General features: G+C 40.8%; 1 protein-coding gene across 1 annotated transcript; it reads right to left on the reverse strand.

Moving 5' to 3' along the window:
* Positions 1 to 6,282: 6,282 nt before the first annotated feature.
* On the reverse strand, positions 6,283 to 14,984 carry sec22bb (SEC22 homolog B, vesicle trafficking protein b). Its single transcript, XM_008277518.1, has 5 exons — positions 14,779 to 14,984; positions 11,206 to 11,315; positions 10,461 to 10,621; positions 9,195 to 9,341; positions 6,283 to 8,006 (listed from the first exon to the last, which is right to left on the reverse strand). Exons 1-5 carry the CDS (start codon positions 14,851 to 14,853, stop codon positions 7,852 to 7,854), a joined length of 648 nt encoding a protein of 215 aa, XP_008275740.1. The 5' UTR covers positions 14,854 to 14,984; the 3' UTR covers positions 6,283 to 7,851.
* Positions 14,985 to 15,421: the final 437 nt, after the last annotated feature.

The raw sequence follows: 15,421 nt of genomic DNA on the forward strand, positions 1-15,421 counted from the left end.
TTTTTTTTTTTTTTTTTTTTTACAATATTTGTAAAATTACTGTACCATTTGTACCGGCTCTTATTTTGAAGATAAAATATTAAGTATTAGAAATAAGAAAGATTTTTTAAACTGTTTTGATGTTCGGTTAAATTTCAGATAATATCATGTAAAATCACAGAAAAAAAGTATTATTTTTCATGTTGACAATTAAAATAATAATAATAATGATTTTAAAAAAGGTCAATGCTGTGAAATGCATTTTTTTTAATGAATGGAAATCGATTCTTCTACAGCATTTGACTGTAAAACTACAAAATTTTTTACTGTATTTAAATCGGCAAAAATATTTTTATGTTACAGATATTTGTTAGTATTTTTAACAAACTATTTTCTCTCTGTTTTTAAAAGGTATATTATTGTTTGAAAAAAAAGATAAATGTTTTCTAAAATATTTTTGCTGTTTTTAAAAAAATAAAGAAAATATAGTGGAAAGAAAATACTAATTTAACATTTAAAAAAGGTCCAAACTTTAAATAATGCCCACATCAAATGCTCTTTATTTTTACAGACAGTCTTTTACAATGTGGGACTGTAAAGTTACACTGTTTCTTTTTTTTTTTTTTTTTTTTTTTTTTTAAATCTGCTTAAAATATGAACATTTTACAAGTATTAGCTTGTATTTTAACCATTTTTAGTGGTTTTAAAGGCCACAGTGTTTTGCCTTTTTTTTTTGAATTGACAGTTTTTGGCACCTTTTTTTATTTTTTTACAGTGTGAACCAACTAAAAACATGAATAAATAGTACATGTGGTGAGGCCAAAATCATTGTAACATACAGATTACCTTATATTTAGTACCCTTTATTAATTAAGAAAATGATTTTGCTTCTTAAACAACACCCCCCAATTTTATTGTTTTTTTCTTTTACAAAGCTGGAAACAGGCCTGCATTTAGTCACTGATTTACACCTTTTTCATTTCCTTCATTACAAAGTTTTTCCACCTAGTTGTGTGTGTTTTTAAAAAAAATCCAATAAATTCTCACAGGCTGACATCATCTGTTGCTGATTTTATGCAACACCTCCAACCTGGTTGAGCGTGTTTTGGGAGCGTTTGGCGTTTTTTTTTCTCTTCACGCTCGATGTGTAACATATGTGCGCACCACGTTTCCCTGCATGTTTGTGCGTTCCACTCACACGCTGAAAGTTAGCGAGAGTGTAAAGTGAGTGCGCTCGGCATATCTCGCAGGGTTAATTGTATCATAAATTCACAAGCTGCTAAAAGACAGGCATGGCTGGAATTCACACTTGGGCCCTCACTTTCTCACAGCTCATGCATGTGCTCCAGATAGGACACTATTAATACAGCAGCAGTGTTATCTATTTGAAGGAGAGATATAAAATTTTTAAAAAGCTGGTAAAAGGAAGAGAAGGTGTCGAGATAAATATTTACCCTGCAGTGCATTTCATCCGGAAATTAGTCTGAGACTTTTACAGTAATTATCTCAGTTTTGCAGAGGTGTGCTTCTGACCTGGAATTTAGTCACAGCTCGTCTAGCGTGACATACATTTTATTTTGGTGAATATCGTTTGTTCCTCCCCGTTCTCGCTTTCTCTCGCATTTCTCTCTTCCCACTCTATATCCTGTTTTTGTTCTTGGCATACTTCTTTTTTTTTTTTTTGGTTGTTTTTTACACACCTAAAGGGCAACTTTAGCACGAGATGTGGGTAAACATGCAGCGCTGGGATGGAGGGTCATTTACTGCATTGATTTTATTACTGAGTTGAAGCTCTGTTTTCTTTTTAAATAGACGTGCAGCGTTATGACAGGAAGGCGTGAGGGGGGTCATCACTGGTCTGTGATGAGGTGATAAAGTGAAGTGCAGGGCAGGTCCAGGCCTGTGCAAAAAAAAAAAAACCCCTCCACGCTTGTCCCCTCCCTGTGAGAAGCTCCCGGTTCCCAGGCCCCGGTGTGTACGTTTGTGGGGCAATAACTCACCAGGTCCCTTGACTTCCTCTTTCGGCCCTCTGCGCTTTATGACCCTGTCCTCTGCCGTACAGCTGCCGTCTCCGCAGCTTCCCTCGGCTCTGATTGGATCGGACGGGAGTTTGAGGAGCAGAGGATGAAGGGGGAAGAGAGCGGGGAAGCAGCTGGGATGAGGAGGTTTGATGGTTTTTTTATGATGGTCATTACCTGATGGACACATCCACAGGTCCGCGTCGTGCTGCGGCTTCCCACCGCGCTGCAGGTGTACAGCGGGAAGCTAGCATCATGAGGCAGGATGTCCGTTTTGTTTTCACTTTGTGACACGCTTTTCGCTTTTGATTCGAGCAGTAATTCAACTTTCCTTTAAGGTCACACTCCAGACACAAATGAAACCCACGATTTCTGTGTATCAAAGTTGTTTTTTTTAATGAGCGTAATCCCTTCCTACACTGTTGCTTCCTTTATAATGTGCAGAATCACAAAGTCTAAACCCACCTGCTACAACTCGAGCACACCAGCTCACCACGACTGGCTCAAACACTGTGTAATACAAACATCAAAGAGCATTAAAAAAAAAGGATATGATAGCATTGAATTAAAATTAAGGCTAGTCCTTGGTTCTCAACTGAACTTTCTTTTGTTCAAATAAACAAAGTCTACAGTCATATGTACGCCTTGCTAGCACTGAAAAGCTAAATCCAACTATCACTCGAACTGCCAAAGTTCTGGGAAGCAGTAAAAACAAATCTTCTAATTCTAACTGATCACATATTACGTTTCATGATTTTTAATACGACTGCAAGGTGGTTACCACTGTTGCCTCACAGCAAGAAGGTCGCTGGTTCGCGTCCCGGTGAGAACACCCAGGATCTTTCTGTGTGGAGTCTCCATGTTCTCCCTGTGCAGCGTGGGTTCTCTCCAGGTTCTCCGGCTTCCTCCCACACAGTCCAAAAACATGCTGAGGTTAATTGGTGATTCTAAATTGTCTGTAGGTGTGAATGTGAGTGTGCTTGGTTGTCTGTCTCTAAGTGTAGCCCTGTGATAGACTGGTTACCTGTCCAGGGTGTCTCCTGCCTTCACCCTGAGTCAGCTGGGATAGACTCCAGCCCCCCATGACCCTAGTGAGGATTAAGTGGTGTATAGATGATGGACGGATGGATTTTTTAATAAATAACACCAGATTTCTGACATGCTTTCAGTTTGTATTTCTCTGCTGCCGGCAATCAGTTCAATGTGATGAATTCAGGTTCCTGTCTCGATAGTCGACATTCACCTCATGTGTCCTCTGTGTATCAAAGTTCAACATTTTTTAGTATGTAATCCATTCCTAATCATTGCTTCCTCTATAATGGGCACATCTACGAAGTCTCCACCCACCCTCTACAACTCGAGCACACCAGCTCACCTACGTTTTTGCTCAAACACTGTAAAACTAATGTACGTTACATAGCGATAAACTGTGAAATTAGAGTATTTGAGCTGTACTGTTTTCACAGCCCCATCCTGTAACTCAGCATAAGGTACATGTTAATCTGTAGCTGTCTGAACTGTTCATCATTCGTCTGCTAAAACTTAAAGGTAGAAATGCTCAGCTGTGGCATTAACTGCATATTTCATTCATTTCGATCCCAAATGAAAAAAAAAAAAAAAGAAAACTTGAGTTGAGATTTTAATCCATGGCTTTTATCTCTACTGTGAAGTATACCATCAATAAAGTTTTCACACATGGGCCAACACTGACCCAGTTGGGGTCAGACTAGTACCAGTGCAGTATTAGGTTTAACCATATCCAGCCCCCGTGTGTAGAAAACCTCCCAGGACAAGGAGATGAGCTATTTTTAGCCACGTTAGGCCCAAGCGATAGCAGCGCCGGTCCGTCAGTCTGTTCACCACTTGGCTGCAGGCTGCAGTCCAACAACAGTTATTCAACGCCTTAAAGTGAAACATTGAAGATCCCCAGAGGAGGAACCCTGCTGAATTTGGGGATCCCTTGATTTTTGTTTCACTTATATAGAGGATGGATTAACCCCTACAGCCAGTTGTAATAGATTTGGTGAAGCTTTGATGGGACCTCTACCGCCACCATCAGGTCAAATTTGTGACCAAACAACTGCAAACTTGTGACATTAACATCAGTCTCAGCTGCACCTTCTCTCTAGTGATAATTAAAAACTAGCATGACAGTAGATCCTCAGTCTTATTTATGCTACCGCTACCGAGATTACAAACTGTTATTTTGATTCCAGCTATTTTTAAACTGACTATACATGTCAGTGATTGTTTAAATAGTACTATACATACATTATTTTGTGCAGCTAATTTCTGCCAGCCCTCGGATTAGATCTGATTGCGTCGTGTTAAACTCAAAGCACTGAGTGAATTAAACGAGATCAAATCTGTGAGGCTCAGAGGATGTGAAAGAATCAATGAAGACGAAATGAATTCGTACCGCTGCACGCTGTCTGTTCGTTCCAGTGAAAGTTAAAAGCTAACGTGATGAAGTCGGTGCGGCGGAAACACGACTGGAACACGCCGTGTCTGACTTTACATGCCTCACTGTTCCGCTGACTTTGACGTGAAGTGGCTGAAGTTGAAGGTTGAGGTTATTTTAATGTCCTGTTTCTTTAAGATTACAAAAGACTGGTGTGTGGGTGGACGGCTATGTGGTTCTGTATGTCTTTGACAGGAAATTTAATCAAGATAAAGGTAAATATGAGCTGGTAACACAGGTTTTTGCTCTTGAAAACTGATAAAATAAAAAAAAAAGGTGCCAGACGGCACTGACCTTTCTACCTGCGTCGGCTGTGTGTGTGTGTGTTTAAATCAGGCTATGTGTGTTTAGCACATGCGCCATATTCCTGACCTCTGATCACACAAAGTATTTTAATCCAATCAGCTTCGTTTTCACATGACTGTCACACACTCGCTGCTGCTATGGCAACCTGCAGAGGAAGGAGAGCGAGCAGAGAGAGGGGCATGTTGTCCTGTTTTTACTCGCTGTGAAATTAATATGTTCTCGCACATGCTCCGTTTTTACACTTCGCCTCCTTGTTTGTCAGCTAAATATAAAAGTGAAGTGACGTTTGAAGGATAGAAATGAGGATTTTTTTAATTAAAATCTCCTAAAACAACGACAGCATTTGAACATTTAACAGGAAATAAAGCGCTCTGACTGCACGATGTAGTAAATAAGCAACAGTTAAAGTGTTGAATTGCAGGCAACATCCATGAATGCAGAGCGTGATCATGCCCTTTTCTCCCTGCTCGCATGTTTGGTGCAACTTTTGGATGGAAATGGAATAAAGCTTCAACGAGAAGAGCGGTTTCAGCCAGAGGTTGGAGCAGAACCGGGTTAATGGTGACAAACCACGACAGAAACAGCAGACGGGACAGAAAGATGAAGTATGCAAAAAGACAAACAGGCTGCAGTCAACAGCAGTGACAGTTAACAAAAAGGAAGGCTTGATATGAAAACCCCATCTTCAAGCAGTTTCAGTGGAACAAGATTACAAAGAACAATGGCTTTTATCACAACTGAGGCCAAACTTACAAATACCCACTTCCCTTGAGAGGTGAAAAGGTTATTCTGTGCCCTGTGGTTTGTTTTTTGGCACGCTACCCTCGGCTGCTTCTCATTTTTTTCTCCGACATTTCCTGTTCTACCTCAAGCCCAGACTGCTGCTCCGTGAGCTTACAGACGTCAGCGTCGCGTTTTGTCGCGCTACACATCTGCAACATTTTTTCTGCAGCCTATGCTTGTTTTTTTTTCATCCTTATAAACTTTATTTGGAGGACATCAGCAGCAGAAGTTGCAAGTCAGGGAGATTTTTGAGGCTCGTTTTTGCAACAGTAAGCGAAGCGCTCCACCTGCTGGTGAACAGTGGTATCGCCACACGGACGGACAGCGGTGCAGAAAAGCTTTGAGAGGTTTACCATCAACAGCCAGCCACCAAAACCTTTTGATGGTCTGGAAGAAGTAAAAAAAATACAATCCTCTAAGTTAACATTTCCCCGTTTTTTTCTTCAGTTTTTCTTGCAAGCCGTTTTAAATGTCAAATCTCACTTGGTTTAAATGGCAAAGTTCATAAAACTGAGACCCACTGCAGAAGTGAAACACCAGCTTAACACTCTCATCAGCTACCTTTGCCTTCCAACAGTCTCTCTGCAGTGTCAACTGGTTGCACTTTGCAGTATGTGTAATCTATACTCTCACAAAGTGTTGCAAAGTGCACGCTTGCTGATGTGCACTCCGATTTGAATAACGGCTGATAGTCATCAGTTCAACTCAAGGTCCTCTTGACAGACAGGGAGGGAGTTTTTGTGCAAATAATTTTATTCATAGAAAGCAGACATAACAGAAAAAGAGCTGGCGTCCTTTTCCAGCTGGGAGCAGACGGCGGCCGCCTGTTCACACCTGTGACTCTGAGCCTGAAGCCACTTTTTTTTTTTTTAAATCGAGCCTGCACTTGTGTAAACTTCAAAGTAAAAGGACCGAACCAGACACACTTTTTTTTTTTTTTTTTTTTTATAAATGCCTGCTTGAAGAAAGGTGCCGTCATGGTGCAAGAATATCTCAAGAGAACGTGGATGCAGGCCAGGATAGGGGCTGCACAAAGGTTTATTAGGGTTAAACTCTTGTGTTTCTCTTCACCTCTAATGGCTCATAACCAACAATAAGATGCATAAAGAAATCGAGATCTGGTAAACTAAAAAACAAACCTTAATATTAGTTGATCATTTTTTTTACCAAAATGCACTCTAGAAGTCATAAGGCGTTTTTTGATTTATGGCAAATTCCAGCCAGTCTCTTTGAAAACAGCTCTTTAAACTTCAACACACACACCAGCTCTTAAAGGGGAGAACTTATCAGAGAGATCATATTTTATCACTATTATGATACTTTATAAATATCTAGATTTGTGTTTTTCAGAACTACGATGTTAAACCTCTTCCCTTAGTTGGCTACGATGTGAAAAAAGTGACCGTTTGTTGTGTTTTGAGCATGAAAAGCACCTTCATGTCCAACTTGTGCACACTAAACTGACATGCAACTACTATTTATTCTTATTGAAAATAACTAACCTGCAAGGGAAGGCTGATATATGAGTATGGGGTGAGTAAAATAAACAACTCTCCCCTGCTGTCCCTCACTTTTAGCGTCACTAACATCCAGTAAAAGAAATCTGCAGGTGGAATAAGATTTGCAAGGCTTCCATACAGTATTAAAAAGTCTACTTAAATTACTTACTGTTACTAAGCCTATTTAATGTCCTACTGAAGCTAAATGTTTTGCAAATATGTCTCGTAGATACTGTAAGTTGTCCTTGAAGCCATCACTATAACGATTATTATATTAAATGAACAGTATTCCCCATGTAATGTGGTCAGGATAAATAAAATGTTGTGATTTTTTTCTGGTTTCTGTATTATTAGACAGTATACAAGGTTGAATCAGCCACTCCTGTTACAGTACAGTACAGCTTTGGAAACTCACAAAACAGGACATTTTCTTCTCTTAATTTTTCCCTTCACGCTCGCACACGAATCAACTTCAAAAACAAACAAACAAACAAAAAAATAATAATCATACACCCGCACGCATTCGCTCATTTCCTCTCCGATCCAGGGCAACTACGAGAGCATTTACTGTATAACTGTTAATAATAAAACTATGTAATATGACATCATTTATATTCAGATCACACATCCATGGACAGGCGAGAAACAGAAATGGGCGGTGGTACGTCTGCAAAAGTCTTATTAAGAGCAGGGATCCTGTTTTTAGTCGAAGGTGACAGCTTTTTTCTTCCGAGTCTGCAGACTCCGTGCAGCTCATTTTCCACTTCAATACCCCCCTTCCCTCTTCTTCTTCTTCTTCCGTCTCTCAGAGCCACCAGAAGCGTACATAGACAATGAGCATGATGAAAAAGACGCCGCCGGCTGCCAGTTTGGCATAGGTGGAGCGGGTGTTCAGATACTTGGCGTCGCTCCTGTACTTTTTCGACAGGCTGGACAAGTTGACGGCCTTGGAGTCGAGTGCTGCGTAGAGGAGGAAGCAGAGGAGAGTGAGTTGAAGACAAAAGAGGTAAGAGGAGAGTGGTGGAGAGGAGGAGGGAAGGAGGGAAGGGCACGGACAAATGTTGAAAAAGACATGTCATGATCATAGACTGTATAAAAGATGGACGTAGCAACCGGCCCTGAAAAATTAAGCCAACCTGGAAGTGTCAAAAACCTGCAATATCACTACGTCCACTAGCTGCTGGCTCCAAAAAGCCCTGGCTCCCATAGATTGGAATTGGAAAAGAAGTGATCACAGATCATGAAATACTGCATTCCTCCAGCTCAGGATTTGTTTCTTATTAGTTTTCATAGTCAAATCCAGAGATCAGGTGGCCAACAAAAAATTGTCAAAATTTTGCGGGGCAAGGGACGTGGCTGGCTTGATTGACAGTCGGCAGCGACCATACAGATGAAGCGAGCAGAAGGCGGTAAATGTGGCAGAGAGGGCCCACCTCTCAATCCATCTGACCAATCGCTGCTCCTATGGCTCCGCCCCCCTCCAATGACTTTTGCATCACTGGCTCCAAAAATCCAAGATGTCAACCAGGAAGTAGCAAAAACCCTGGCTTCATTTTCTCAGTGCAGAAACCAACGGGTGACGTCACGGAAGCTACGTCCATCTTTTACACAGTCTATGATTTAAACATCTTGTATTGAAGTGCATTTAGGTCTGGCACAGTCCCATAAGGCAGAATATCACTTTACTTTTTAGCCAAATCAAAGAAAAAGTTCTATTATTGACACTAATCTATTTTCTAATCTACATCCTATCAGCTGCAGCGTCAACACACTTGACGGCAAGTCAGAACCAAACATATTTATGTGATTTCTGCATCACCAGATAAATGAATGTTGGGTTCTGCGGCAACGCGATGCAAACAGTTAGCGGTACCGTAACTGCACGGCTTCAATCAGTGGTTTTGGTAAAGTACAGTTCAGGTTTGCAGATGTAACGTATTGTCACAGCTGACAATCTGCATCCCTCAAAGAATGGTCAGGAAATGGTTTTGGTAAAGGGAGATGCTTCCTGCAGCAGATTTAACTCCTTAACATCCTTCTGGACCAGGTTAGTGCTGCAGCATCAGTTACCATGGTGACCTAGCAGGCTAACCCACTGATCTGGCTTCGTAGTTTAGCCTTCAGAGTGGGTCGGAGGTAAAGACTTACCAGAGAGAGCTTCTCCTCTCTGTAGCACTTCCTCTATGTTCGCCACCATGATCCTCTGAACGTCCTGCAGCTCTGTGTTGATGCTGCCCAGGTTCCTTCTCGCTCGGCTGTCAATGTACGACTTCTTGGTTTTTTGAATGTATGTGTCTGAGGAGAGAGAGACAAAGACTAAGATGACTGCCAGCTCACCACTGTAGCTCCACCATCCCTGCACGTTCTTAAATCTGCATGTTTGAGGATTTCAACTTCAAAAACCGAGGCATAAAAGTCTGGAAGCGAAGATAAACAGTGCAGCGTGAGAGCTCGTCTTTATCAGTTTTCTGTGAGTGAATCGCTGTCAGGCTTTAACCAAGATTGTATGCAAAACGAGCATCGAGGCTCTGCAAGCTTTAACCAAAAACCAACAAAGGGAGATAGCGTGGTAGCTGGTCGAGACGCAGCGCTGCATGATTCTTTTTTTTTTTTTCACCTTCCACTTTTCACGGTAAGGAACCAGATTACAGTTTGCAAGAATTCTGAGCCTGAAAACAAACCGACTGATATTACTTTTGTCCCTCAGGGATGTACAGCTACTGTCGATACTGACCTCATTGAACAGATCAGGTGCAGGCCAACTGAGACTGATACACATCAAGTTTGTTTGTTTTTCTTTTTAATCCCCTGATAAAACTCTGAGGATACTCAGGTCTAAAAAATGATTCAGATACATTCTAAAAAGTAAAATGTACAGATTTTAATTTGGTCTGGATTTGATACTGAGTTTACCAGGAGACTGGATCACGACTAACTTTTTAAATCCATAATAATAAGTCATCACTACTACACTGTATGTATTATAAAATATGTCACACTGGTCACCAATGGATTAGAGACAAACAAGCACAACAGACTAACTACCACTGGAGCTGAAACAGCGACCAGTATGTAGGATTTATGGGCTTTATGAGCAGAAATAGAAAAGAATGTTTAGAATTAAGTTTACATTCTTGTTTTTTTGCTAGCTTTTTATATCTACATAAGGAGCTGTGTATGTGATGTTTCTACAGCAGCCATGAATGGACAAATCAAACACTATACAAAGAGTTTTTATATTGAGGTAGCAGCTGCTGGATTTTCTCCGTCGGCATTCATTTGGTTCTGATGTATAACCTCACCACCAGATGGAATTAAATCCAACTTCATGCTTTAATGTCAGTGTAGTGACCAGTGGTGCTACATGCTTTCAGAGCTGGATCAAAGTGTCTCACAGCTCTGTCTTTTTCTTACCAAATTCAATGAAGGAATACGGGCGGGACACCGTGGGGACCTTCTTCCCGTGCTGCTCGTGAAACTCTGCCTGCAGGTCTTCTAGGTAAGCGAAGGCTAGCTTCTTGGGGAAGCTGGCTTCGCACAGCACGAGGTAGCACACGCCTTTCTCTATGAAGTAACTGAAAGAGGAGGCAAAAGGGCATTAAGACACAACGTGGGGATGGACGCTGCAGTAGAACTTTTCAAACTAGGATTGAAAATGATTAGCAAATCTGAGCAAAACTTCTAGGGATGGTTTATGCTGCCCATTGATACATATATGTACTGCTCAAAAACATTTGGGGAACACTTAATCATCTCGTTATAGCACCAGTTCTACTCTATATGTATTTATACTCTGCGGTTCAGGCTGCACGCTGTGGTCTCAATACTCAATAACCACGCTTTGCAGCCTGTCTGACCAGCGTTCAAACTGTGTGTCAGCGGTTTAAGAAATTCAGGCCGGCCTCCTTGTGCAACAGCCTTTGATGGGATCTTATGTGGTCATCACATGTTTTCAATCTATTATGCAGTTAATATTGGACTGAAGCTTGACTTTTAAAAAACAATCTGATCACAACGATTGTCAGAGAAGTTAGGTTTTTGCAAAATGGTTCAGCCCATGAGATTAGAAGCACACACATTTTTTACATGACTTTGTTAGGAAACCGTCGCTTGCAGACAAATGCTGTGTAATCTTCTTTGAGCAACACTTCATACTCACTGAAATGACATCGAGCCGGCCTCTAAAGTGCAGCGCGTGGGACTCTGGTCATTGAGTTTCCTGAAGAGCTGCTTAGCTTGACTCTGATACTGCTGAAGATCCCGACCCAGCTGAAGAGGTGGAAAAAAAACAACACAGGTCATCACCCAGGTCACGGATACACACACACACACACACACACACACACACACACAACACGGTGTTGAATCAGGGCAAGACTTTTATATGCACCTCTGAGGGCAGAATCCACAAGCAAATGGTCTTATTTATGGTAGAAATGTTGATGAGACAGACAAAAACAGAAACCACCTACAGTCCAGATTTTACACTATTATTCTTGGTTGTGTTAATTTGTTGCCCAGTAAAGTGAAAATAAAACATGTGCATAAAAAGACTGCAGACAGACAGACAGACTGAGCAGTGTGATGCTACAGCTGAAGGAAACAAGACAAAAAGGCTACAGATTGTGATTCATCACTAATGGTCAGCATTTGGCTGGTGCAAAGTTTTCCTTTTGTTGGTTCTAGCAAATGACACTAATGTTTACAGCAGCACTGTAGCATCACAGAGACAAGTATGATGTAGAAGCACAGAGCAGAGACACGACAAACCTTTTCACTTCCCTTTTTGAAAGCAAACAAGAGAGTGAGGGAAAGATGTTAGACTCCTGTTAGCTCATGCACAGACACAGTAAAACAACTCAGCAATGCCATCCATTGGAACCTTGTTTCATACAGTTTCATTTAGCTTTTATCCAAAGTGAAGTACATCTGAGAGCAGATACAAGATGAGCAAAGATCTAGTCAAGAGGAAACAATCTAGATAGGTGACATAGAACAAATTCAAGTGTGATATTGGTGCCAGTAGCAGGATGCAGGGAGGTCATAGGATTTTTATTTTTTTGTTTTTTTTCGGGCTGTCAGGTGCAAAGGTGTTCAGTGAAGAGCTGGTCTTTAGTCTTTTCTTAAAGACTGAGAGGGAGTCGGCAGATTGAACAGAGTTTGGTAACTCCACCGCAGAACCACAGAGGAGGAGAGTCCAGCTATCGACCTCTAACATAAGTTGAGGTCAGACTTTAGAGGAGCTTTCTAAAGTCATCTAAGATCATCAGGTTTATCTCCTCCAGGTCATTGAGATTACAATTTATGAAAGTGCATGTTGTTTTTTTCTTTTCTTAAGTTATTTTTTGGCCTTTTTGCCTTTTTTGGGGGAGAAGAATGGGGGAAGGACCTGTGGAAAAGGGCCATGAACAGGATTTGAACTCATAACCTCCACATCAGGGACTGTAGCCCCTACATATGGGATGCCAGCTCAACCAGGTGAGCTATAGTGGCACCTTAAAAGTGCATTTCTAAATCACCGGTATAAACTTTTTTTAAAAAATGGTGCAACTACAGACACTTAATTTTGTATTTTCTCACAGGCCTCAATCACAATGCAGTTCCTCACCTCAAAAAACTAAATAATACTTTCCTGTCAAATAGAGATACTTTGGCTCAAACATTTTTGATGACAGTCCTTCAGTCCTGATCAAGATAAGCACTGAGCAGTATTTCTAACCTCATAAACACACCAGCGCTCCCTGGTGGACACATGATGCAACAACAACACTCTTTACCTCCAAAACATCTCTGCCATTACTGCTTCCATGTTTCTTATCAGTTGGCAGCTCATACTGATACGGCTGTGATAAGCTCAAACTGACTGATACGCAGCATTCATTCAACTTCCCATGCATTCCTGTGGGAAAAAAAACAGGCCTTTGATCCGGTTATTGACCTCATTCTGCTCTCACATTAAATAGAGGGCAGTCTTTGTAACAGACGGTAAGTGGTTATCAGTTTACGGTCAGATTATCACATCGGATATGCTGCATTTTTCTGATTATCTGCAATCGATTCTTGATAAAAAATGAATGAATCTAAAACGTGCTACTTTGGCTCTGATGCATCCAACAATGTCCTGCCCACAGAACTATCTGATCTGATGCACAGATTAACACAAAGCTCATTGGAGACACAAGCAATCCTTAGATTTGTTGGGTTTTTGTGTCTATTTTGTTGACCTTAGATCTAAATTAGTCAAGTTTACCCCCATAATAAATAATACTCCAGGGTTATTGCAAAGCTTTAATATTTATTATAGTCAAGTGAAGTTGTGTAGATTTTTTGTAGAGCTTTAATCCTTAATATTCAAACTAATGAACAATAAATAAATACATTTAGCCCAGTGAGAGGACTGGAAGTTGTACGAAACCTACTGCTGATGTTGTGTAATGAGAAATGATTTGAAACAGCCTCTGAATGAGGTCAGGGTTGAAACAAAACAAGCCTGTTTTTTAAGCAGCCTGATGAATGAGTCAGCTGACGTCAGTAAATAAAAGGCTGACAGGTGTACAGGTAGACAGGGCTGAAGCAGGAAGCAACCAGAAATTAGGCATGTTCATCCCCCACATTAATAATCCTGTAGAGTCTCAGCCCTGATATTTATTCTAGTAAAGTCTAGTGGCATTTTAGGTAAATTATGTAGAGTTTAAATCCTTACTATATGAATTACTCGAGTAAATTCACACCATAAATAACACGGTAGGGTCTCAGTCTTAACATTTAATATAGTAAACAGGTAAAATTGTATTTTAAAATAATTTCTGTAGAGTTTAAATCCTTAATTATCAACATTACGCGGGTAAATCGACACCATAAATAACACTGTAGGGTTTAAATCCTTATTATAGTCTGGGTAAGGTGCATTTTAGATACATTTTTTAAAGTTTTAATCCTTTTTTTTTTTTTTTTAATTACGTGGGTAAAGTCACACTGTAGGGTCTTAAGCGCAATATTTAACCTTGTTTGGTTAATTCGTGACACCAATCTTAATTTTCTGATACAAACTACTTTTGTGCGGCTCTCAATGTGCTCCTAAATAACAGCATACAGCTTGTCAACACCGAAGGCCAAATGCTGTAAAGTTTGTTCAACATCTGTGAAACACAAATTAAAGCATTTCAATCAAGTTTAGGAGTTTATATTATGCAAAATTGGGATTTAAATTTTTACTGTAAATGTACATCAGATCAAAACATCAACCCTGACAGAACCATTCCTACTTTCTAACATGTCTAATTGTGTAATTAGAAGTACTGCAGGCCTGAGTTACACTAATTAAACTGTTTTAGACACAGTTAGAGGCTGAAGGAGGACTGGAAGGTTTACTAAACTTACAGCTGAGGTTGTGAAATTAGAAATCATTTGAAACAGCCTCTGAATAAGGTCAGAGTTGAAACAAACCCAGGCTGTTGTTCTAAGCAGCCACATCAGTGACTCAGGTAAATAAGAGGGGTACAGGTGTGCAGGCCTCCAGCAGGACCCTCCTCCACTTATCCCCGCCATTTAACCTCCCTACACCATCCAGGAGGTCCGGAGCTAACGTTCCTCCAGCACCCACATCTGGACTAAAGCCCTGTCGTGGCGAGTCGCTTGCTAGCTAACGTGTCACTGTAGCTTTAGTACAACTACTCGGAGGCTGTGAGTCCAGCAGCTAACGAGCGCAGAGAAGCTGTTAGAAAGCGTTAACCTGCTCGTCCTCCTGCATCGAGGCGGCCAGCGGCAGTCCGTCCGCCAGCCGAGCGATCATCGTCAGCAGCACCATCTCTGCGAAGCGTCGTTTCTCCGCCGCAGCCCAGCAAGCGATCCAGGTGAGCAGGCGAGCGGCGTCTGACGGGGCTGCGAAGCTGACAAACACCACAGGAGCGACGCGCTGAGCTGGCCGGAAACGCTACAGCTTACGGTGCCACGCCGAAATCCCGCCGGGCTCGACGTGATGCGGAACCAACGGTTTCACGAGAAAGGTTCCGCATCACTTCACTGCTTTACGATAAAAACAACAACAACAAAAAACAATTGTAAGTAGTTTATATTTAACTCTTGCACTATAGAAGTCACGTCACGTTATTTATACAGCACATTTAAAGTAAAATAAAATTGTTGTTTCGAAATAATGATGACATTTTAAATACTGTGTGTGTGGATTTACCTGATTAATTTAAATATTAAGGATTAAATCCTTCAAAATTATATAAAATACAACCTAACTATATTATATATTAAGGTACAGACCCTACCATGTTAATAGTTATGAAGAATAAGCTGGCTAATTTAGTTTAGCTAATTTCAATATTATTATTAGCCTATTTTAACAAGCTAGTTTTAATATATAC

This window comes from Stegastes partitus, unplaced genomic scaffold (assembly GCF_000690725.1).
Source record: "Stegastes partitus isolate 25-593 unplaced genomic scaffold, Stegastes_partitus-1.0.2 Scaffold99, whole genome shotgun sequence".
Lineage (NCBI taxonomy): Eukaryota > Metazoa > Chordata > Actinopteri > Pomacentridae > Stegastes > Stegastes partitus.

Bases quoted from the DNA above. Each gene is read 5' to 3' on its own strand.
- sec22bb (XM_008277518.1), bottom strand. From the start codon at position 14,853: ATGGTGCTGCTGACGATGATCGCTCGGCTGGCGGACGGACTGCCGCTG. The intron at 10,622-11,205 runs GTGAGTATGAAG...CTCCTCTTTCAG, and splicing joins GCCGGCTCGATGTCATTTCA to TTACTTCATAGAGAAAGGCG. The intron at 9,342-10,460 runs GTAAGAAAAAGA...CTCTCTCCTCAG, and splicing joins GTATTCCTTCATTGAATTTG to ACACATACATTCAAAAAACC.